We start from the raw sequence: 25,900 nt of genomic DNA on the forward strand, positions 1-25,900 counted from the left end.
CTTTCATATCCGAATATTGGGCAGTTAGATACACTACTGTTCAAAGGCTCTTAAAAATAGAAGTGTTCATTTATTTTTAGCAATGAAAATGAAACGGGCATGAACAAACAAAAAATCTATATCAACAAGACATCAGGTAATTACACTGCATCAGCAAGGCCTCTCGCAAGCAGAATTTTCAGAGCAGACCGGTGTTTCAAAATGTTATGTTCAATTTGTCTCTTCAGAGAGGAAGAGGACTAGAACTCTAGAGCCACCTATTGGAAGAAGCAATCCTAACAGTCAATGTCAACCCTTTAACGAGCCTTGTCACATGACTTAGGATAATAGCCAAACCAGAATCTCAATTTACAGACACTGTTTCGGGGTACTGCCTCTCGTCAGTACAAAGTGGAGATCTGGTTTGACTGATTGAGAGGCGTCTGACCGGGATCCAAGAAGTGTTGTTTCTCCATGCGAAGAGTGACATGATAAGCAGTCAAGGTGACATATCACGAATAGGTGGCACTAGAGTTCTAGTCCTCTTCCTCTCTGAAGAGACAATTTGCATATTTCCCAGAGGAGCATTGCGGCTTTAAGTCTGCTCACCTGCACATGCTTATCATGTCACTCTCCGCAAGGAGAAACGACACTTCTTGGAAGATGTTATGTTCAAACTCTTTTGAAAGGGCATTAAGAACTACATATGTTGAGGACCCTAGACTTAGAGGTCAGCCAATAAAATTTAGTGAAGCAGATCAAAGATACTTCATGCTTACTTCCCCTTAAATGTGGAAGAGGTCAATTATTGGGACCTTGCTACCCTCATTTACTGTTAAGAGAAGTCTGGCTAGTAGTCGTCTTAGGCCACATTCACACATTCAGTATGTGGTCAGTATTTTACTTCATTATTTGTAAGTCAAAATCAGGAGTGGAACAATCAGAGGAAAAGTATAATAGAAACACTTCACCCACTCGTGGTTTTGGCTTACAAATGCGAATGTAAAATACTGACCAAATACTGAAGGTGTGAATGTGACCTAAATGGAAGAGTTGTGGTGAATAAAAGCTATAGCCTTGACATGAAACCAAAGCCAAGTGACTCAGCCATGCACAGGAACATGGGAACTCGGGCAAAGAAAAATGGCAGCAAGTGCTCAGGAATGAGGAGTCAAAATCTGAAAATAACAAATACAGGCAAACACTTATCCACAATGCAATGCCATGAAGGAAGCATCTGATTGTCCTACTACAAAATATATTTGTAGCCAATGTTTCCAAACATACAGCCAATGTTGTTAAGTATCTTCAGTGTAAAGAAGAACACAGAGTCCTGGAGGTGATGATATGGTCTCTACAGAACCTTGATCTCATTATGGGGTCGGTCTGGTATAACATGAAACCTCAACAGAAGATGTTTTGAACAACATCCATGCCGAGTTCCTCTGAAAACTTTGTCTAAGTTTACCTAAAAGAACTGATGCTGCTTTGAAGCCAAAGGATTGTCACACAAAATATTGACTTGATTTAGTTTTATCTTTTGTTCATTCACTTGGTCAGTTGATAAAAACAAATAGATAATTAACATTATATTTTTTAACCAATTCTCACTTTACAGCATATTTTCCATATCTACATAAAACTTTTGGGAAGTACGTTAGATCACATAAAATCTAATAATTTATTACAGTTTCCAAATGTGTCAGTAAAAAATGGTGGTTGTCCGTGATATTTTTAAATGCTATCCAGAAAGTGTTAATAATAAAAAAGTTTGTAACACTGTCTACAATATTACATTAGTGCATATGCACTATACTATTCCTATTCTTTAACCCCTTTACCCCCAAGGGTGGTTTGCACGTTAATGACCGGGCCAATTTTTACAATTCTGACCACTGTCCCTTTGTGAGGTTATAACTCTGGAACGCTTCAACGGATCCCAGTGATTCTGACATTGTTTTCTCGTGACATATTGTACTTCATGAAAATGGTAAAAATTCTTTGATAGTACCTGCGTTTATTTGTGAAAAAAACAGAAATTTGGCGAAAATTATGAAAATTTCGCAATTTTCCAACTTTGAATTTTTATGCAATTAAATCACAGAGATATGTCACACAAAATACTTAATAAGTAACATTTCCCATATGTCTACTTTACATCAGCACAATTTTGGAACCAAAATTTTTTTTTGTTAGGGAGTTATAAGGGTTAAAAGTTGACCAGCAATTTCTCATTTCTACAACACCATTTTTTTTTAGGGACCACATCTCATTTGAAGTCATTTTGAGGGGTCTATATGATAGAAAATACCCAAGTGTGACACCATTCTAAAAACTACACCCCTCAAGGTGCTCAAAACCATATTCAAGAAGTTTATTAACCCTTCTGGTGCTTCACAGGAATTTTTTGAATGTTTAAATAAAAATGAACATTTAACTTTTTTTCACAAAAAATTTAATTCAGCTCCAATTTGTTTAATTTTACCAAGGGTAACAGGAGAAAATAGACCCCAAACATTGTTGTACAATTTGTCCTGAGCACGACAATACCCCACATGTGGGGGTAAACCACTGGCAGAGCTCGGCAGCTAAGGAGCGCCATTTGACTTTTCAATGCAAAATTGACTGGAATTGAGATAGGACGCCATGTTTCGTTTGAAGAGCCCCTGATGTGCCTAAACATTGAAACCCCCACAAGTGACACAATTTTGGAAAGTAGACCCCTTAAGGAACTTATCTAGATGTGTGGTGAGCACTTTGACCCACCAAGTGCTTCACAGAAGTTTATAATGTAGAACCGTAAAAATAAAAAATCATATTTTTTCACAAAAATTAACTTTCCACCCCCAATTTTTTATTTTCCCAAGGGTAAGAGAAGAAATTGGACCCCAAAAGTTGTTGTACAATTTGTCCTGAGTACGCTGATACCCCATATGTGGGGGTAAACCACTGTTTGGGCGGATGGGAGAGCTCGGCAGCTAAGGAGCGCCATTTGACTTTTCAATGCAAAATTGACAGGAATTGAGATGGGACGCCATGTTGCGTTTGGAGAGCCACTGATGTGCCTAAACATTGAAACCCCCCACAAGTGACACCATTTTGGAAAGTAGGCCCCCTAAGGAACTTATCTACATGTGTGGTGAGCACTTTGACCCACCAAGGGCTTCACAGAAGTTTATAATGGAGAGCTGTAAAAATAAAACAAAAATTTTTTCCCACAAAAATTATTTTTTAGCCCCCAGTTTTGTATTTTCCCGAGGGTAACAGGAGAAACTGGACCCCAAAATTTGTTGTCCAATTTGTCCTGAGTGCGCCGATACCCCATATGTGGGGGGGAACCACTGTTTGGGCGCATGGGAGGGCTCGGAAGGGAAGGAGCTCCATTTGGAATGCAGGCTTAGATGCAATGGTCTGCAGGTGTCACATTGCATTTGCAGAGCCCCTAATGTACCGAAATAGTAGAAACCCCCCACAAGTGACACCATTTTGGAAACTAGACCCCCTAAGGAACTCATCTAGATGTGTTGTGAGAGCTTTGAACCCCCAAGTGTTTCACTACAGTTTGTAACGCAGAGCCGTGAAAATTGAAAAAAAAAATCTTTCCCCCAAAAATTATTTTTTTAGCCCCCAGTTTTGTATTTTCCCGAGGGTAAGAGGAGAAATTTGACCCCAAAAGTTGTTGTCCAATTTGTCCTGAGTACGCTGTTACCCCATATGTTGGGGGGAACCACCGTTTGGGCGCATGGGAGGGCTCGGAAGGGAAGGAGTGCCATTTGGAATGCAGACTTAGATGGAATGGTCTGCAGGCGTCACATTGCGTTTGCAGAACCCCTAATGTACCTAAACAGTAGAAATCCCCCACAAGTGACCCCGTATTGGAAATTAGACCCCCATGGAACTTATCTAGATGTGTTGTGAGAACTTTGAACCCCCAAGTGTTTCACTACAGTTTATAACGCAGAGCCGTGAAAATAAAAAATCTTTTTTTTTCCCACAAAAATTATTTTTTAGCCCCCAGTTTTGTATTTTCCCAAGGGTAACAAGAGAAATTGGACCCCAAAAGTTGTTGTCAAATGTATCCTGAGTACGCTGATACCCCATATGTTGGGATAAACCCCTGTTTGGGCACACGGGAGAGCTCGGAAGGGAAGAAGCACTGTTTTACTTTTTCAACGCAGAATTTGCTGGAATTGAGATCGGACGCCATGTCGCGTTTGGAGAGCCCCTGATGTGCCTAAACAGTGGAAAACCCCCAAATATTACTGAAACCCTAATCCAAACACACCCCTAACCCTAATCCCAACAGTAACCCTAACCACACCTCTAACCCTGACACACACCTAACCCTAATCCCAACCCTATTCCCAACTGTAAATGTAATCTAAACCCTAACCGTAACTTTAGCCCCAACCCTAACTGTAGCCGTAACCCTAGCCCCAACCCTAACTTTAGCCCCAACCCTAACTGTAGCCTTAACCCTAGCCTTAACCATAGCCCTAACCCTAGCCCTAACCCTAACCCTAGCCCTAACCCTAGCCCTAACCCTAACCCTAGCCCTAGCCCTAACCCTAACCCTAGCCCTAACCCTAACCCTAGCCCTAACCCTAGCCCTAGCCCAAACCCTAATCCTAGCCCTAACCCTAGCCCTAATGGAAAATGGAAATAAATACATTTTTTTTAATTTTTCCCTAACTAAGGGGGTGATGAAGGGGGGCTTGATTTACTTTTATAGCAGGTTTTTTAGCGGATTATTATGATTGGCAGCCGTCACACACTGAAAGATGCTTTTTATTGCAAAAAATATTTTTTGCGTTACCACATTTTGAGAGCTATAATTTTTCCATATTTTGGTTCACAGAGTCATGTGAGGTCTTGTTTTTTGCGAGACGAGTTGACGTTTTTATTGGTAACATTTTCCGGCATGTTACATTTTTTGATCGCTTTTTATTCCGATTTTTGCGAGGCAGAATGACCAAAAACCAGCTATTCATGAATTTCTTTTGGGGGAGGCGTTTATACCGTTCCGCGTTTGGTAAAATTGATAAATGAGTTTTATTCTTCGGGTCAGTACGATTACAGCGACACCTCATTTATATCTTTTTTTATGTTTTGGCGCTTTTATACGATAAAAACTATTTTATAGAAAAAATAATTATTTTTGCATCGCTTTATTCCCAGGACTATAACTTTTTTTTTTTTGCTGATGATGCTGTATGGCGGCTCGTTTTTTGCGGGACAAGATGACGCTTTCAGCGGTATCATGGTTATTTATATCTGACTTTTTGATCGCGTGTTATTCCACTTTTTGTTCGGCGGTATGATAATAAAGCGTTGTTTTTTGCCTCGTTTTTTTGTCTTTTTCTTACGGTGTTTACTGAAGGGGTTAACTAGTGGGCCAGTTTTATAGGTCGGGCCGTTACGGACGCGGCGATACTAAATATGTGTACTTTTATGGTTTTTTTTTTATTTAGATAAAGAAATGTATTTAGGGGAATAATATATATATTTTTTTTTCATTATTTAGGAATATTTTTTTTTATTTTTTTTTTACACATTTTGAAAAATTTTTTTTTACTTTTTTACATTGTCCCAGGGGGGGACATCACAGATCGGTGATCTGACAGTGTGCACAGCACTCTGTCACATCACTGATCTGACTAGCAGCGCTGCAGCCTTCACAGTGCCTGCTCTGAGCAGGCTCTGTGAAGCCACCTCCCTCCCTGCAGGACCCGGATCCGCGGCCATCTTGGATCCGGGGCTGGAGGAAGCAGGGAGGGAGGTAAGACCCTCGCAGCAACGCGATCACATCGCGTTGCTGCGGGGGGCTCAGGGAAGCCCGCAGGGAGCCCCCTCCCTGCGGGAAGCTTCCCTATACCGCCGGCACATCGCGATCATCTTTGATCGCGGTGTGCCAGGGGTTAATGTGCCGGGGGCGGTTCGTGACCGCTCCTGGCACATGGTGCCGGATGTCAGCTGCGATAAACAGCTGACACCCGGCCGCCGATCGCGCTGGACGTACTATCCCGTCCGTGGTCATGGGGGCCCACCCCACCTCGACGGGATAGTACGTCCCATGTCAGAAAGGGGTTAAAAGATTTTCGAATTTTTTTACTAGTAAGATATTAATAAATCAAAAAGTATCAGAACATGCTAAAGCACACCAAGGTACTCTAAGGTGACAAGTTCTTTGTAAATATTGCATCTCGGGATGGAACCCTGAAGATTTGTGAACAACAAGGGCCAAGCATCTTCACACTTACATGGTTGTATAGAATGCAGTATATACATTTACATATGCTGTATACACACACTATAAAAAATACAATATATACAAGTTTTTTTTCAGCCTGCTCCCATGAACAAAGAAAGACAGAGTCCAAGAAAATAGCTGAAGCATTTCAGTAATATTCAACAGCACAAGCCCACTTGGATCAAACACATATTTCCATAAGCGAATATCTACGAGCCCTCTTAAGTAATGCCAAGAATGGGGACACTAAACAAGATGGGCTCATTTAGAATAGATAACGTGACCTCTCTGCTTTCATCCCATATACAGAGCTGAACAGGGTTAGATCAGTAATCACAGTAAGGCTATGTGCACACGTTGCGGATTAGCCTTAGGAATTTCTGGTGCGGATTCTGCCTCTCCTGGCAGAAAATGCAGGTGCAGATTTTGTGCGGACCCGCAGCGTTTTTGGTGCATTTTTTCTGCATTTTTTTTTTTGCGGATTTGCTGCGTTTTTTACCCCTGCGGATTTCTATAATGGAATGGGTACAAAAACGCTGCAGATTCGCAAAAAAGAAGTGACATGCTACTTCTTTTAAACCGTAGCATTTCCGCAGCGGATTTTCCACAAAGTGTGCACAGCTTTTTTTTTCTCATTGATTTACATTGTACTGTAAATCAATTGCGCATCTGCAGCGTTTCTGCACCGCAAAAAACACTGCGGATCCGCACAGAAGTGTGCACATAGCCTAAAGCCATGGAAAAGGGAGCCAAATCTCGGCTCTCATTAACATTGCTGGAGTGGTTCTCTACCAAACGCCAACTTCCAAAGATCAGATACAGGTTCCCATTAGCCTCTGAGATTCCATCACAGGTCAGGCAGTAGAGATCGCTGTGGTCTGCCTATCACAGTTGGGTGGTTAACGTAAATCCTATTGTCTTGAAATGTTTTGGCAATTTTAAATATTTTTTAGTAGCAGAAGGTTCATTCATTAGTGATGTATGTATTTATCTTTTAAATTTTACCCCTTTTGAAAAAAAAAACTGCTTAAGGCTCTGTTCATATGTTTTGTTTTTGCTGATTTTTTATTTCAGCAGCCAAATCTGATCTCTTGGCAGTAAAAAAGCTGCAGCCAAAACCTAGGTTTTGCTGCATTTTTTGCTATGTTTTCAGGATCCCAAAGGTTCAGATTCCACCTTTCAAGCATAAACAATACAAGGTGTTAAGCCACCAATACAAGACGTACGTGAAAGTTTAAAACATGAATGGAAAAAAAGGCAATTTGATCTAATCATTGAATGGATTGATCCTGAGATTATGGTTTATACTTGAGAAAATAAAAAAGAAATGGGTTTCACCTCCTGCTGCACTGTTTTTTTTTTTTCGTTTTGTTTTTCTTTGTTCAACAGAAAAGCTACAAACACTGATAGTGTTTTTTTGCACTAAAGGTATCGTTGCTTTTTGTGACGTAGCAACGATATCGTTAACGAAATCGTTATGTGTGACAGCGACCAACGATCAGGCCCCTGCTGGGAGATCGTTGGTTGCTGATCTCCCGCTGACATCGCTGAATCGGCGTGTGTGATGCCGATTCAGCGATGTCTTCACTGGTAACCAGGGTAAATATCGGGTTACTAAGTGCAGGGCCGCGCTTAGTAACCCGATGTTTACCCTGGTTACCGTTGTAAATGTAAAAAAACAAACACTACATACTTACATTCCGGTGTCTGGTCAGGTCCCTCGCCGTCATCTTCCCACACTGACTGGTGAGCGCCGGCCAGCTGTAAAGCACAGCACAGCGGTGATGTCACCGCTGTACTTTACGGCCGGCACTCAGTCTGTGCGGGAAGCTGAAGGCGAGGGACCTGACCAGACACCGGAATGTAAGTATGCAGTGTTTGTTTTTTTACATTTACAACGGTAACCAGGGTAAACATCGGGTTACTAAGCGCGGCCCTGCGCTTAGTAACCCGATGTTTACCCTGGTTACCCGGGGACTTCGGGATCGTTGGTCGCTGGAGAGCTGTCTGTGTGACAGCTCTCCAGCGACGCTGCAACGATCGACATCGTCGTTGGTATCGCTGCAGCGTCGCTTAGTGTGAAGGTACCTTTACTCATTCCTTTCTATGAGTGAAAAAACGGTGAAAGTAGTGACATGATGCAGTTTTATAAACCTAGCAATTTTCCAATTCAGTAAAAAAAAAAAAAAATGTGCATGAGATTTCTGAAATCACGTAGCTTTTGCTGATACTTTAAAACTCAGCTATTAATTTAATTAAAAAAAGCTGCAAAAAAAGGCAACATGTGAAAAATCGCCTTACAATCTTTGTGTTGTTCAGCTTGTACAGACTCTACATATCAGCGAATATAGCAGAATGAGATAGGATGACCACACACACATTAGATGGCATTTGGCCAAGGAATCATTTAGCAATCAGGCAGCAATCTCACATACACTGGTGTACTCCTGTGTTCTCTATGAGAAAGCCGCCAACTAACTTGTCAGCTGGTGGCATATCTCAGGGAGAACAATACAATTAGCAGTCTGAAATCGGACATGCAAACATGCGTGATCGACATGTTTCCCCACCAACAATTGCCCCATGCACTTTAGACCATCGCCTGAACCAGTTGTTGTTGCTGATTCAGCTAATATTAGTAAAATCTGTATGGGGCTTCTAGATAGTGAGCTCCAGACCCTAAAGGTACCTTCACACTGAACAACTTTCCAACGAGAACGACAACGATCCGTGACGTTGCAGTGTCCTGGATAGCGATCTCGTTGTGTTTGACACGCAGCAGCGATCTGGATCCCGCTGTGACATCGCTGGTCGTTGCTGAAAGTCCAGAACTTAATTTGGTCGTTAGGTCGGCGTGATTCGTCATGTTTGACAGCAAAAGCAACGATGCCTGCAATGTTTTTTTCATGGAGCAACGACCAGCGAGAACGATAAGTACGTCACTGGATCGCTCCTGCATCGTTCAGCTGTTGTCGTGTTTGACGTCTCCTAGTGACCTAAACAGCGACGCTGCAGCGATCGGCTCGTTGTCTATATCGCTGCAGCGTCGCTTAATGTGACGGTACCTTAACTCGCACTCCTGAGCAATCTTGTAAGATGACTTATGACAAAGTTCAAGAAGGGACGGAGAATATCATCAGGACATGCTCAAACAGATTTAACTGGTATCCCATTCTGTTTGTCATATACAGTACTATGATGAATACGTGCAGTAGAATCGAAATGGTCCAAAATAAATAAAACTAAGTAGACCTACTTTACCACATGGGTTTTTTTTGCCTTCCTCTGGATCAACATGTTAGGGCATGTTATGTTAGGCTATGAGTTGAAATAGATGGACATAAAGTCTTCCTTCAACCTTAATAACTATGTTACTATGTTACTTTGTGTTACTCAATGGGGAAATCTATCCTGCATTGTAGAACTGTAACTGAAGTAAAAGAAACAAACTAGACAAATTAAATCAGTTTGATTTCTCCACTTTACAATATTATTGCAGCAAGAAGAAACAAAACAAACAAGAAAAAGTGTATACCAGCAAACAGCTATTAGAGATTCATGTATTCGCAAAAAGTACAAACCTGCTGAACAATTGTTGTTAATTCCAGGCACAGCTGAATTACATTGTTTCTTGTCACTGAGTAATCCGTTACAGCAGCAAATGGGGATCTAAAAGATAAAAGATATTTTAGCATGTGTCATATAAAGTCAGCAAATTATCACATCAGATAGAACATGCAACTAAACCTCAAACATTTCTCATAACGCAGATGAATTTTATAAAATGAGTCACCAGCTATTAGTGGTGTGCAACAACATGGCTGCTAGTACCAGAGAAGCAACAACATGGCTGCTAGTACCAGAGAAGCAGCAACATGACTACTAGTGCCAGAGAAGCAGCAACATGACTACTAGTGCCAGAGAAGCAGCAACATGACTACAACAGCCAGAGAAGCAGCAACATGACTACAAGTGCCAGAGAAGCAGCAACATGACTACAAGTGCCAGAGAAGCAGCAACATGACTACTAGTGCCAGAGAAGCAGCAACATGACTACTAGTGCCAGAGAAGCAGCAACGTGACTACCTGTGCCAGAGAAGCAGCAACATGACTACTAGTGCCAGAGAAGCAGCAACGTGACTACCTGTGCCAGAGAAGCAGCAACATGACTACTAGTGCCAGAGAAGCAGCAACATGACTACTAGTGCCAGAGAAGCAGCAACATGACTACCTGTGCCAGAGAAGCATCAACATGACTACTAGTGCCAGAGAAGCAGCAACATGGCTACTAGTGCCAGAGAAGCAGCAACATGACTACTAGTGCCAGAGAAGCAGCAACATGACTACCAGTGCCAGAGAAGCAGCAACATGACTACCAGTGCAAGAGAAGCAGCAACATGACTACTAGTGCCAGAGAAGCAGCAACATGACTACTAGTGCCAGAGAAGCAGCAACATGACTACTAGTGCCAGAGAAGCAGCAACATGACTACTAGTGCCAGAGAAGCAGCAACGTGACTACCTGTGCCAGAGAAGCAGCAACGTGACTACTAGTGCCAGAGAAGCAGCAACGTGACTACTAGTGCCAGAGAAGCAGCAACATGACTACCAGTGCCAGAGAAGCAGCAACATGACTACCAGTGCCAGAGAAGCAGCAACATGACTACCAGTGCCAGAGAAGCAGCAACATGACTACTAGTGCCAGAGAAGCAGCAACATGACTACTAGTGCCAGAGAAGCAGCAACATGACTACTAGTGCCAGAGAAGCAGCAACATGACTACCAGTGCCAGAGAAGCAGCAACATGACTACCAGTGCCAGAGAAGCAGCAACATGACTACCAGTGCCAGAGAAGCAGCAACATGACTACCAGTGCCAGAGAAGCAGCAACATGGCTACTAGTGGCAGAGAAGCAGCAACATGGCTACTAGTGCCAGAGAAGCAGCAACGTGACTACAACTGCCAGAGAAGCAGCAACATGACTACCAGTGCTAGAGAAGCATCAAAATGACTACTAGTGCTAGAGAAGCAGCAACATGGCTACTAGTGCCAGAGAAGCAGCAACATAACTACTAGTGCCAGAGATGCAGCAACATGGCTACTAGTGCCAGAGAAGCAGCAACATGGCTACTAGTGCCAGAGAAGCAGCAACATGACTACTAGTGCCAGAGAAGCAGCAACATGACTACCTATGCCAGAGAAGCAGCAACATGACTACCTATGCCAGAGAAGCAGCAACATGACTACCTATGCCAGAGAAGCAGCAATATGACTATCTGTACCAGAGAAGCATCAACATGACTACTAGTGCCAGAGAAGCAGCAACATGACTACTAGTGCCAGAGAAGCAGCAACATGACTACTAGTGCCAGAGAAGCAGCAATATGACTATCTGTACCAGAGAAGCATCAACATGACTACTAGTGCCACAGAAGCCGTAACATGGCTACTAGCGCCAAAGAAGCAGCAAAATGATTTGTTATGTCAAAGCACTCATGACTATGTGAAATCAATTACAGTTACTCTATACTTTTAACCCCTTAACAACATGTGATGTACAATTTCATCATAGGTCGCTAAGGAAAGTATGAATCCTGTGTCATACCAGGAGGATGAAGGCTTTGTTCCATAGCCGGTATCTGCCAATAACGACAAGAACCATCTCCAATCGCCTGATTATATCCATTTAAATGCCACTTTCAATCTCCGACAATAACATTTAAATAAAAGGGGGCACCATCTCCCATCGGACCTCCATGACATGCTTGCTGGCAACCAATGGGTTATCACAGCAGCTGGTTCAGTCCAGGCTGAGCTTCATAGGAGAAGCCATTTTTCTAGAAGAGATTTCCCAAGATATTGCAATACAGTCCTATTGCTGTATAGTACTAGCAATCAAATCATCCTTTCTCCCCAATTAAAAATAAGAAATGTAAAAATATTCAACGTATTTGGTACCATTGTGTCCAAAAAAGTCCAATTTACTAAAATGTAAAATTATTTAAACTGTACGTTAAATGTCGACATTAAAAACAAAAAAAACAGTAGGACAGAATTGCAATTTTTCACTCAATGTACTTCTCAAAAAACATTGAATAAAAAGTGATTCAAATGTTATAATGTACCCAAAATTGATATCAATAAAATTATCAGCTCAGGACGCAAAAAATTAGTCTCCATACTGTGTCTTGGAAGTTAAAGTAAAAAAGCAAAGAAGTTATTTATTTTTACAAAGATGTCTGAATTTCTTTTCACCAGTAAAATAAAAAAAAGAGAAAGTTGGATATCTCCTTAAATTGTACTAATCTGGAGAATCATGTAGCCAAGTAATTTAACTGCATTTGAAAAACATTTTCCTATTTTCTAGTACATTGTACAGTAAAACGAATGGGGTAATTCTAGTTACAACTCATCAAGTCTTGGAACAAGGAGATGAAAAAAAGTGTGAAAACAAAAAAAAATTCTTGGGACCTTTATTAGGTTAAAGAATGAAGTTATGTACTGTGATTTATGTAATCTACATAAAGTATGTCATGGTGACTGAAATCAAGGTTACTACGTAGAATCCACTAGCAGATGCATCATTCTTGTTAGGTGGGTGGTTTGTCTGTGGAGAATAACAACTAGGGATAAGAGGGTGGACAGAAAGACAAGGAGATACACCTCCGCTGTATAAAGATGTGGGAGACTGAAAAGTAAATGAAAAAGAAAGTATTTGTGGCAAGAGATAATCTTTAGATATAGCCTGGAAATAGGAGGAATAAACAAAACGGGCCAATTTAACAAATAGAAGCTGTCAAAGCATTTCAATCAACTTTAGGAAAGCTAAAGGTAAAGCCAATTCTGCGTTCTTATCCAAGTCGTATTGAGAAAATTTAATCGGCAGAAAACTAGGGTACACGTTTACCCAGTCATCACTCTTCTGGGGCTGTTTTTGACATGAAGGTAAAACTTTGGAAAATCAGATGTCATTTATGGTTGCATAGACCGCTGGAAAAGTAGCAGGATGAGAGAAAAATCAGATACTTGCCGGATAAATGTCAAATGTTACTGCGGCAGTAGCAGCAAAAGGCTGTGTGTAACTACCCTATTGCCCTATGAAAAAAGTCATTTAACCCAAAATTCCCATAGCTTGCCCAAAAACATTCAGGCTGGTTGGCCACAGATCTAAAGAAAATCTGTCAAGAGCTTTAGGATGACATAAGCAATTACACTGATGTTTAAGGTAGAAACAAACAAACTGAAACGGACCTTCTGGCATCATATGAAGCTTATGTTAGAGCTGGTCTTTTATCCTATCCAGTAATATATTTTGCATACCCTAATTTTAGGCATTAAACTGATTATTAACACATTAGAGAATTAGCCTCTCATATTTACTATTTTTATCCAATTTTTACTCAACATTTCATGATAGCTGTAAAAACCTCACATTAAGGCCATGTTCACACGGTCAGTATTTGGTTTGGTTTTACATCAGTATTTGTAAGCCAAAACCAATAGAGGAACAATCAGCGGAAAAGTATAATAGAAACACGTCACCATTTCTGTGTTTTTCACCCACTCCTAATTTTGGCTTACAAATACTGATGTAAAATCCTGACAAAATACTGAACATGGCCTAATAATGGAGTGAGGTCAATGCTATCAGTATGGCTCACTAGACTGTAGACACTAGCATTTTTGTGTCCTACTGGTTAAAAAAAAGGGATATTTGGTAGCATCATTGTGCTCCTCTTTAATTTCACTAGCCAGACATAATGTAGAGGGTGGGTAAGGTTTTGGGAGGGGCAACAACCATTTTTTTGGTTCACTACACATAAAATGGTTATAATAAAGGATTCCCCATTAAATGTACAATATTTTACCCCAGAGATTTCCTTCATATGTGCAGGTTTAGAAGATGTATGTGAACTATTCAATTTACAGTTTGGTTACCAAATGGAATTATTAAATAAAGTGTTATAATTATACTACTGTTCTGTATAATACGAAGTATGAGGCTTATGTAAATGGGAACACCTTCTACTTTAACAAATGTTTCACCAAGAATACTAGTGGGAAATAAAAAGAAGACATGTTTTCTCTCAGAATGTTAAACATGCATAGTTTGCATCTCATGGCGATGCGCTGATACTGAGAATCATGTAAAAATGCAAATCAGCTTGCAGAAATCAACAGACCAATCATAAGAGCAAGTAAAGTCTTTCTACAATCACAATTTTAACAATGGTCTTCATTAGCATGAAGACATTTGCAGGAAACATTTTTTCATATTACCATAGGCGTAGCGCTATGACCAGCGTCCCTGCATGGTGTCCCCTTCCCCCTTCATACAGGGATGCCAGCTTACTCATCGTCCCCGCCTCTAAGCGTGGTCTCATGTTATATCCCTCCTGCTTCCTGGTGTGCGCACCGCAGTTCCTGCCTAGTAAGCTTGTTGCCAAGAGGTTTTTAGTATAATATAGTTCACTTGCAAGAAGTCTCCCAGCAAATAACCGGGAGTCATCATGTATAAAAGGCATCCTCCCCAATAGGGAGGGTGCCTGTGCAAATCCTATAGTTACTGTTAGGTGGTGTAGTGTGTGCAACTACATGGTGTCAGGTCCGGAGATGGCACAGTCTGATCCTGTCCCAAGTGACCGCCCTGTCTGCACCCGTCCCAAGTTGCTGTCCTGTCTACACTGTCTGAACTTGTTCCAGTTGATGTCCTGCCCTATCCAGGAGTCTCAATTAACGGCTTAGAACTTTGGGGTCAATTGCTACTGCCAGATGTTGCCCTGAAGTGGCACCTGGCAGCTACCTACCGCACAAGCCGGACCTCACCACTAGAAGCTCCAGTGAAAACCAAGGTAGCTGGTTCATCATGCCCCCCCAGGGTAAGTACAATCTGTGGCACCGTGGGTCCACGATCCACATGCACCACCTTCGTGTGTAACAACACGTTTGAAGAATAGAAGTTTGAAGAATAATTATCTGATTTAGCTCACCTATTTTGACACGAGTGGATTTCCCCCTTTTTACATTTTGTTGTTTAGAATAAACATTTTATGTTTATTCCCCAGTATATCTCGATAGCAGTTGAAAAACAGTTTTTGTGATACAGAGCTCCAAATTTTCAATATTCTTGCAGCAACCACTACAGAAAGTTTAGGAGCTTCCTTCAAAAAATGCATTGAATTTATTGGGTTCAATGTATAAAAGTTGAATACTTTAAAGGGGTTGTCCACTGCTATCATACAGATAGCATAACCTTGGATAGGCCATCAACACGAGAGATAGGCGAAGGTCTGACACCCAGCACCCCATCAATCAGCTGTCACTAGTTCCAGCAGTGGCCAGATATAAAATCGTGTACAGAGAGGAAAAACTACTGGTCCATATACTGTTTAGTGGTGGCGCCTGGGTACAAATATATGAGTTTCTTAAAAGGAAATCTGCCAGTAGGATAGACCTCCAAAAAGCCTCCACCTCACTGTGCATGCAAATGAACTAACACCTGCTTGCTGCCATTACTGAGCAAGTTCTTCCATTATGTCGAACCGATCTCATAGCCAAACCTTCTTTAGGAGATGGCCCTGACACTTGCTATACTTTCTTGGGACACCCTGAAGCTTTCTTCTCAGAAATAGAACCTCTCTCTGAATGTTTTGATGACCAGATGAATGGTTGATAAATGGTTAATCTTACAAGCAGGAATGTCCTTGCCTGAAAAGTCCTTTTGATGCCGAGCAATGATAATTGCACGTTTCCTTGCAGGTAACCATGGTTAAATGAAGAAAACGGACAATGATTTCAAGCATCACCTACCTTCTAAAGCAACTAGCCTGTGTTTATAATCCAATCAGCATGACAAAGTGATCAGCTTTCTTGTCCTTGTGAACACTTTCTCCTGAGCCAACAAGATCATCACCATGCAATTTTGTGGCAGTGGAAATGTTTTTTGTTTGTGGTTAAATTATTTTTTACGGTAAGGAATGACTTTGCGATTTTTTTTACTGATCGTAACAATCTAGAGGTAATGTAAATTACGAGTAAAACACAAATTTAGAATCGACAGAAATGTCGGTAAAAACAAAATTTGTGTCTCAAATCTTTTGACCACAACTGTACATGACATAGAAAATCCAAATGAAGCCAAATTTCCTAGTTGATCGCATTGCCTGTCATGACATTTGCGTGGTTTTTTTTTCATTCCATAACCAATGAGTCTTCAAATAAATACTTGATGAAGATGCCTAAAATAGTAGCTCTGGCATTCCATAGTGAAGGTGTCTACAAATTTCTCTGGAACACCTTTAACATTACTCAGACACTTTGAAACAATTTAAGAAAAAGTTCTGTTGAAGCCCATAGGTTCATTGTATAAGCGAGACGCGAAACATTCAAATATGTATAAGGAATATTACAAAGTACATGCATACAAGGTTATACAAAAGTATAGACTGTTTAACGCAATCAACACAGTAATATCTAACAATTCATATAACATTGTATTACTAAAGGAAACATTTATCAACTGATTAAATAATTGTGTGGATCACTTACTTATCCAGTTTATGCCCTATCCATCTCTTTTTAAGGTTATCAATGTCATCCTGATCAGCGTGGCAATACCTAAAGCAAGAGAAGTAGTTAAGCATACAAGAAGGATAGCTGGTAACAAAAGATACAAATCATTTCATTGCACATATTGCTCTCATCTGCAATGCAGTGTGTTTACATGGATTCACAAATCACTGGGTAAAAATAGAAAACCGAGTCATTAGAAATGCACAGAATGGTCCTTCACATCTTGTAATGATACCACAGTGTGACACATTACATACAGAAACACAAATTATATCAGGAGACAGAACAGATTTAAATGGAGTTTTAACCCACTTTATCATGTCTTTACCACCACGGGACTTGGTGGATAAAACTATTATTAGAAGTAACTTTTTATGCATCTTGGGTCATAGATCTCCACATGAGCATTCATGGTACAAGTCAGATGATTGGTTGGACTGTCAACTGTCAGTCAGAATGGTCTATGCATATAGCCTACATAACTATAACCAGCAAGGTACTGATTCATGACATCCAGGAACCTCATAAACAATCAATTCCTAGTTGGCCGTAGCAGAATTTACATCAGTTTTGCAAAATGCATCCAATTAGAACCACATCGTCCTACCATGCAGATAGTAAAAATATAAATTAAATATGAGTTTAGTATAACGGAGTAACTTTTAAAGTTTTAAGCACTCTAACAAAAGTTGTTATCCTCTTAATATATTGCAGTCATCATATTATACAGCACTGTGCACTTACGATTGCTCATTTTGTCTTTCTTCCAAGTTAATTATTCTCTTTTCCATTAGGCTTACAATATCACACGATTAAAAACTGACAAGCCAAATCTTTCTAAGGATATGTTCACACATTGCGTTTTTGCTGTTTTTTGTAATGCAAATTTTAAGCTGCATTTTACAGTACCAGCAAAAGCTATGAGATTTCAGAAATCTCACGCACAGTCATTGATTTTTTTCCCCTGACTATTAAATGGAACCTGTCACCCCCAAAATCAAAGGTGAGCTAAGCCCACCGGCATCATGGGCTTATCTACAGCATTCTGAAATGCTGTAGATAAGCCCCCGATGTAACCGTAAAAGATGAGAAAAAGAGGTTAGATTATACTCACCCAGGGACGGTCCCGCTGCGGTCCGGGTCCGATAAGTGTCGCGGTTGGGTCCAATGGGTGTCGCGGTCCAGGACCTCCCATCTTCTTACAATGACGTCCTCTCCTTGCATTGATGCTGCGGCTCCGGCGCAGGCGTATTTTGTCTGCAGTGCGCAGGTGCCGGGAAAGGTCAGAGAGGCCCGCCGCCTGCGCACTGCATTACTTTGCTCTGCCCTCAACAGGGCAGACAAAGTACGCTTGCACCGGATCCGCAGCGTGAAGACAAGAAGAGGACATCATCGTATGAAGATGGGAGGCCCCGGACTAGACTGCGACACCCATCGGACCCGGACCGCAGCGGGACCGCCCCAGGAGAGTATAATCTAACCTCTTTAATGCTGTAGATAAAGCCCCTGATGCCGGTGGGCTTAGCTCACCTTCGATTTTGGGGGTGACAGGTTCCCTTTAACTTATTAACTATCTAGGATGGATGAACTTTTAGAATCCCAATTTACATCTGTTGAAATGCAAAGAAATAAACTGGTACCCTTCTCCCAAAGCAGCATAAATGAAAGACTAACATACTGAATTAGAATGTGTATTAGTACAAAAATATTTTCAATTTAATCTACACACATCTTGCTAATCCATGTAAGAACATGAAATGTGATTAACTCCTAACATCATGGGCATTCATCAGTAAATCTCATCAGCCATTAAGAATTCCCAGCATCAACGTGTGCATACTGAACACAACATACAGAAATTCACACTGGAATTAAAGAAATGATTTCAAATTTATTTCCCAAAACTTTTAAACTAAGAAAAACAAATGTTTTCTGTGCAGAATGACTAATTTAATTAAAAACTATGCCTATGTCTAATACTATGTATGTTAATTTAATTAATGACTCCTTGTACAAAGAATTGGACATTTTATTATACTAAACAGGACATTTTATGTCAGGTACTTTCCTACATACTTAACCCCTTCATGACCCAGCCTATTTTGACCTTAAAGACCTTGCCGTTTTTTGCAATTCTGACCAGTGTCCCTTTATGAGGTAATAACTCAGGAACGCTTCAATGGATCCTAGCGGTTCTGAGATTGTTTTTTCGTGACATATTGGGCTTCATGTTAGTGGTAAATTTAGGTCAATAAATTCTGTGTTTATTTGTGATAAAAATGGAAATTTGGCGAAAATTTTGAAAATTTCGCAATTTTCACATTTTGAATTTTTATTCTGTTAAACCAGAGAGGTATGTGACACAAAATAGTTAATAAATAACATTTCCCACACGTCTACTTTACATCAGCACAATTTTGGAAACAAAATTTTTTTTTTGCTAGGAAGTTATAAGGGTTAAAATTTGACCAGCGATTTCTCATTTTTACAACGAAATTTACAAAACCATTTTTTTTAGGGACCACCTCACATTTGAAGTCAGTTTGAGGGGTCTATATGGCTGAAAATACCCAAAAGTGACACCATTCTAAAAACTGCACTCCTCAAGGTGCACAAAACCACATTCCAGAAGTTTATTAACCCTTCAGGTGCTTCACAGCAGCAGAAGCAACATGGAAGGAAAAAATGAACATTTAACTTTTTAGTCACAAAAATGATTTTTCAGCAACAATTTTTGGATTTTCCCAATGGTAAAAGGAGAAACTGAACCATGAAAGTTGTTGTCCAATTTGTCCTGAGTATGCTGATACCACATATGTGGGGGTAAACCACTGTTTGGGCGCACGGCAGGGCTTGGAAGGGAAGGAGCGCCATTTGACTTTTTGAATGAAAAATTGGCTGCACTCTTTAGCGGACACCATGTCAAGTTTGGAGAGCCCCCGTGTGCCTAAAAATTGGAGCTCCCCCACAAGTGACCCCATTTTGGAAACTAGACGCCCCAAGGAACTTATCTAGATGCATAGTGAGCCCTTTAAACCCCCAGCTGCTTCACAAATTGATCCGTAAAAATGAAAAAGTACTATTTTTTCACAAAAAAAATTCTTTTAGCCTCAATTTTTTCATTTTCACATGGACCGCAGGATAAAATGGATCCTAAAATTTGTTTGGCAATTTCTCCTGAGCACACCGATACCTCACATGTGGGGGTAAACCACTGTTTGGGCACATGGTAAGGCTCGGAAGGGAAGGAGCGCCATTTGACTTTTTGAATGAAAAATTATCTCCATCGTTAGCGGACACCATGTCGCGTTTGGAGAGACCCTGTGTGCTTAAACATTGGAGCTCCCCCACAAGTGACCCCATTTTGGAAACTGGACCCCCCAAGGAACTTATCTAGATGCCTAGTGAGCACTTTAAACCCTCAGGTGCTTCACAAATTGATCCGTAAAAATGAAAAAGTACTTTTTTTTCACAAAAAATTTATTTTCGCCTCAATTTTTTCATTTTCACATGGGCAATAGGATAAAATGGATCCTAAAATTTGTTGAGCAATTTCTCCCGAGTACGCCGATACCTCATATGTGGGGGTAAACCACTGTTTGGGCACACGGCAGGGCTCAGAAGGGAAGGCGCGCCTTTTGACTTTTTGAATGGAAAATTAACTCCATTTGTTAGCGGACACCATGTCGCATTTGGAGAGCCCCTGTGTGCCTATGCAATGGAGCTCCCCCACAAGTGACCCCATTTTGGAAACTAGACCCCCCCAAGGAACTTATCTAGATGCATACTGAGCACTTTAAACCCCCAGGTGCTTCACAGAAGTTTATAATGCAGGGCCATGAAAATAAAAAATAATTTTTCTTTTCTCGAAAATGATTTTTTAGCCTGGAATTTCCTATTTTGCCAATGGTAATAGGAGAAATTGGACCACAAATGTTGTTGTCCAGTTTGTCCTGAGTACGCAGATACCCCATATGTGGGGGTAAACCACTGTTTGGGCACACGGCAGGGCTCAGAAGGGAAGGCACGCCATTTGGCTTTTTAAATGGAAAATTAGCTCCAATCATTAGCGGACACCATGTCGCGTTTGGAGAGCCCCTGTGTGCCTAAACATTAGAGATCCCCCACAAATGACCCCATTTTGGAAACTAGACCCCCAAAGGAACTAATCTAGATGTGAGGTGAGCACTTTGAACCCCCAAGTGCTTCACAGAAGTTCATAACACAGAGCAGTGAAAATAATAAATACGTTTTCTTTCCTCAAAAATAATTTTTTAGCCCAGAATTTTTTATTTTCCCAAGGGTTACAGGAGAAATTGGACCCCAAAAGTTGTTGTCCAGTTTCTCCTGAGTACGCTGATACCCCATGTGTGGGGGTAAACCACTGTTTGGGCACACGTCGGGGCTCAGAAGGGAAGTAGTGACTTTTGAAATGCAGACTTTGATGGAATGGTCTGCGGGCGTCACGTTGCGTTTGCAGAGCCCCTGGTGTGCCTAAACAGTAGAAACCCCACACAAGTGACCCCATTTTGGAAACTAGACCCCCAAAGGAACTTATCTAGATATGTGGTGAGCACTTTGAACCCCCAAGTGCTTCACAGACGTTTACAACGCAGAGCCGTGAAAATAAAAAATCATTTTTCTTTCCTCAAAAATGATGTTTTAGCAAGCAATTTTTCTCAAGGGTAACAGGAGAAATTGGACCCCAGTAATTGTTGCGCAGTTTGTCCTGAGTATGCTGGTACCCCATATGTGGGGGTAAACCACTGTTTGGGCACACGTCGGGGCTCGGAAGTGAGGGAGCACCATTTGACTTTTTGAATACAAGATTGGCTGGAATCAATGGTGGCGCCATGTTGCGTTTGGAGACCCCCTGATGTGCCTAAACAGTGGAAACCCCTCAATTCTAACTCCAACACTAACCCCAACACACCCCTAACCCTAATCCCAACTGTAGCCATAACCCTAATCACAACCCTAACCCCAACACACCCCTAACCACAACACACCCCTAACCCTAACCACAACCCTAATTCCAACCCAACCCTAGCCCTAAGGCTATGTGCCCACGTTGCGGATTCGTATGAGATTTTTCAGCACCATTTTTGAAAAATCCACGGGTAAAAGGCACTGCGTTTTACCTGCGGATTTACCGCGGACATCCAGTGTTTTTTGTCCGGATTTCACCTGCGGATTCCTATTGAGGAACAGGTGTAAAACGCTGCGGAATCCACACAAAGAATTGACATGCTGCGGAAAATACAACGCAGCGTTCCCGCGCGGTATTTTCCGCACCATGGGCACAGCGGATTTGGCTTTCCATATGTTTACATGGTACTGTAAACCTGATGGAACTCTGCTGCGGATCCGCAGCGGCCAATCCGCACTGTGTGCACATAGCCTAATTCTAAAGGTATGTGCACACGCTGCGGAAAACGCTGCGGATCCGCAGCAGTTTCCCATGAGTTTACAGTTCAATGTAAACCTATGGGAAACAAAAATCGCTGTACACATGCTGCGGAAAAACTGCACGGAAACGCAGTGGTTTACATTTCGCAGCATGTCACTTCTTTGTGCGGATTCCGCAGCGGTTTTACAACTGCTCAAATAGAAAATCGCAGTTGTAAAACCGCAGTGAAATGCGCAGAAAAAACACGGTAAATCCGCCATAAATCCGCAGCGGTTTAGCACTGCGGATTTAACAAATCCGCAGCGGAAAAATCCGCAGAGGACCAGAATATGTGTGCACATACCGAAACCCTAACCCTACCCCTAACCCTAACCCTACCCCTACCCCTAACCCTAACCCTACCCCTAGTTCTTACCCCAACCTTAGTGGAAAAAAAAAATTATTTTTTTATTGTCCCTACCTATGGGGGTGACAAAGGGGGGGGGGGGTCATTTACTTTTTTTTTTATTTTGATCACTGAGATATAACCTATCTCAGTGATCAAAATTCACTCTGGAACGAATCTGCCTGCCGGCAGATTCGGCGGGCGCACTGCACATGCGCCCGCCATTTTGGAAGATGGCGGCGCCCAGGAAAGAAGACGGACGGTCCCCGGGAGGCCAGGTAAGTATAAGGGGGGGGAAATCAGGGCACGGGGGGGCGTCGGAGCACGGGGGGGTGGATCGGAACACGGGGGGGTGGATTGGAGCACGGAGTGGGGGATCGCTGTGCGGGCGGGTGGATCGGAGCACGGGGGGGGATCGCTGTGCGGGGGGGGATCGCTGTGCGGGGGGTGGGATCGGAGTGCGGGGGGGTTTGATTGGAGCATGGGGGGAGCGGGCAGGAGGACGGGGGAGCGGAGCACAGGACCGAGGGGAGCGGACCACAGATCGGGGGGCTGGGGGGGCGATCGGAGGGGTGGGGTGGGTGCACATTAGTGTGTCCTGCCATGGCCGATGATATTGCAGCATCGGCCATGGCTGGATTGTAATATTTCACCATTTTTTTAGGTGAAATATTACAAATCGCTCTGATTGGCAGTTTCACTTTCAACAGCCAATCAGAGCGATCGTAGCCACGAGGGGGTGAAGCCACCCCCCCTGGGCTAAACTACCACTCCCCCTGTCCCTGCAGATCGGGTGAAATGGGAGTTAACCCTTTCACCCGATCTGCAGGGACGCGATCTTTCCATGACGCATATGCTGCGTCATGGGTCGGAATGGCACAGACTTTCATGACGCAGCGTATGCGTCAAATGTCGGGAAGGGGTTAAAGGGAATCTATCAGCAGGTGTTTGCCATGTAATTTGACATCACTGAAATCAGGAACTCTGCTCCTATATTAAGAGATTACATAGCAAAAACCTGCTGACAGATTCCCTTTAATGGTAGTGTTTTGGGCTCACTTTCAGAGTGAAGTGCCAGTTTTCTTCAAGGCAACATGCACCAAATACACCAAGAAAAATAATGTGACCTGGAGCTCTTGTGACACTTTTCTATTGATATTCTAAATCCACACCATTCCTTCCAGACACATTAGTATGTGTCACTAAAAAGTAGTGTAAGGACTTCAGAAAAGGGCAATTACCCAGAGCCCTTTATATTTTACCTAAATAGTTAATTGTAGTTTCTGAGGTACCCCGGTAAATAGTATTCTTTCCGGTGATGACGCTACCGTGGGGCTGGATTTACCACTTACTGCTTCTTTTTTCCCTACAGTAAATGAAATTTGTAATGGTGTTCCTTTTAGTTTGGCATTAATGACCGCCATGTATGTATCAGAAGATCAAATTTCTGGATTGTCAGATGGGAATAGAGAAAAAGTGTATATATAATTACTTAGAAGAGTCAAATCTGATATCAGTCCAGAAAAATATGCATTGCCAACCTAAAATCGACTGCTGCATTTTAGTGCTAGATTAAAAGAGGACAAAAATATTTTTAAAACGAATCGGACCGGTATGGTGTTATTGATATCCTCCCCTCAGCTCCAGTTTGATGCTTGCTCTGTCCCCCTGCTGATTTTCCTGGTCTCAACTCAACATAAACCAGATAAGGCTCAAAATTCCCTTTAGATAAATTACTATTAATCATTGTTAATCTTTAAGCAATGATGTTACGCTGAAGGTTGACAAAATGGTGCAGATTTATCAGTGCAGTTATACAAATTAAATAAGCAAAGTTGAAAAAAGTACATTTTAGCATAAGCTTGTGGTGACAAACAATATAAAGCTTAGATTCTCATCCTCTGTTGTGCCCCACTAAGGGGTACATGCCATGTCTCTATAGGATCTTCTTCTTGTGTTGTGCCCCACTAAGGGGTACATGCCATGTCTCTATAGGATCTTCTTCTTGTGTTGTGCCCCACTAAGGGGTACATGCCATGTCTCCATAGGATCTTCTTCTTGTGTTGTGCCCCACTAAGGGGTACATGCCATGTCTCCATAGGATCTTCTTCTTGTGTTGTGCCCCACCAAGGGGTACATGCCATGTCTCTATAGGATCTTCTTCTTGTGTTGTGCCCCACTAAGGGGTACATGCCATGTCTCTATAGGATCTTCTTCTTGTGTTGTGCCCCACTAAGGGGTACATGCCATGTCTCCATAGGATCTTCTTCTTGTGTTGTGCCCCACCAAGGGGTACATGCCATGTCTCTATAGGATCTTCTTCTTGTGTTGTGCCCCACTAAGAGGTACATGCCATGTCTCCATAGGATCTTCTTCTTGTGTTGTGCCCCACCAAGGGGTACATGCCATGTCTCTATGAGATCCTCACATGCAGTATTCATAATAATATGTATGATCATTGCCTTGGGGGTATTAGATGATATTTATCTAGTGAGATGTGTAAAAGCATTGGGAAGACATTACTCTATGAAATCATAAAGTTATCAATCATAGCAATATTATAAACATAAAAAGTCCTACCTGTCCAACCAAGCAAGAAGGCTCTTTGCTGAACCAATAAGGTCTACAACAGATGTCAGGAAATCATTCGGCAATTTTCTGCTGCTCTTTCCATCATAATGGCCACTTCTCCTTCTTCCGGTTATAAAATTTTGTAGATTTTTGGCAGAGGCATTTAATTTATGGGAAAGAGTTTTTAGATTTTCAGTTTCCAAGCCATAATTCTGAAAAAAATATAAAGATATTATTCTGAATATTAAATGAAACATTTAGATCACGAACAGACAGACAGAATAAGCAAAAAGTCATTTCTACTATGCAAACTACTCATGAAATTACATATAGTGCTTCAGTTATCTCAGCAGCTGCACGGTGTTATATACTGTTTTGTGCCTCAGCTGCTACAGAACATCATATTATAAGTAGCAATAGCTGTAGATATTGTATTTGAAAAGAACACACGTTTTTCTCATCAGTCCACCAATGGCGGCCTGCAAAAAGAATATTGCATATAAAAGCAAAGAAGAAACAGTCACCATCAATATCTAAATGATGGACGCTTTTTGTCAATGAGCAAGTCTTCTAAAAGGTATATAGAGTAGATGGGAAGAGGCACTAAATCTTTCACCATTAGGAAACTTTCTAGGGGATCTCTGGGGTTTTACATACCAGCTACTAGGGTTGAGCGAAACGGGTCGAACATTTTCAAAAGTCGCCGACTTTTGGCTAAGTCGGGGTTTCATGAA

The 25,900-nt window shown here is 41.7% G+C and overlaps 1 protein-coding gene across 14 annotated transcripts in view; it reads right to left on the reverse strand.

Moving 5' to 3' along the window:
• CNKSR2 (connector enhancer of kinase suppressor of Ras 2) overlaps positions 1–25,900 on the reverse strand; it is a 550,079-nt gene that overhangs the window by 423,033 nt on the left and 101,146 nt on the right. For all 14 annotated transcript variants that reach the window (XM_069761485.1, XM_069761477.1, XM_069761484.1 and 11 more), the window contains exons 3-5: positions 25,176–25,378; positions 16,777–16,845; positions 9,811–9,898 (exon numbers count right to left, since the gene is read on the reverse strand). In XM_069761485.1, coding sequence (XP_069617586.1) covers positions 9,811–9,898; positions 16,777–16,845; positions 25,176–25,378 — 360 coding nt within the window. The remainder of the gene's footprint in view (positions 1–9,810; positions 9,899–16,776; positions 16,846–25,175; positions 25,379–25,900) is intronic.

The sequence above is a fragment of the Ranitomeya imitator genome, chromosome 3 (genome assembly GCF_032444005.1).
Source record: "Ranitomeya imitator isolate aRanImi1 chromosome 3, aRanImi1.pri, whole genome shotgun sequence".
Classification (NCBI taxonomy): Eukaryota; Metazoa; Chordata; class Amphibia; order Anura; family Dendrobatidae; genus Ranitomeya; species Ranitomeya imitator.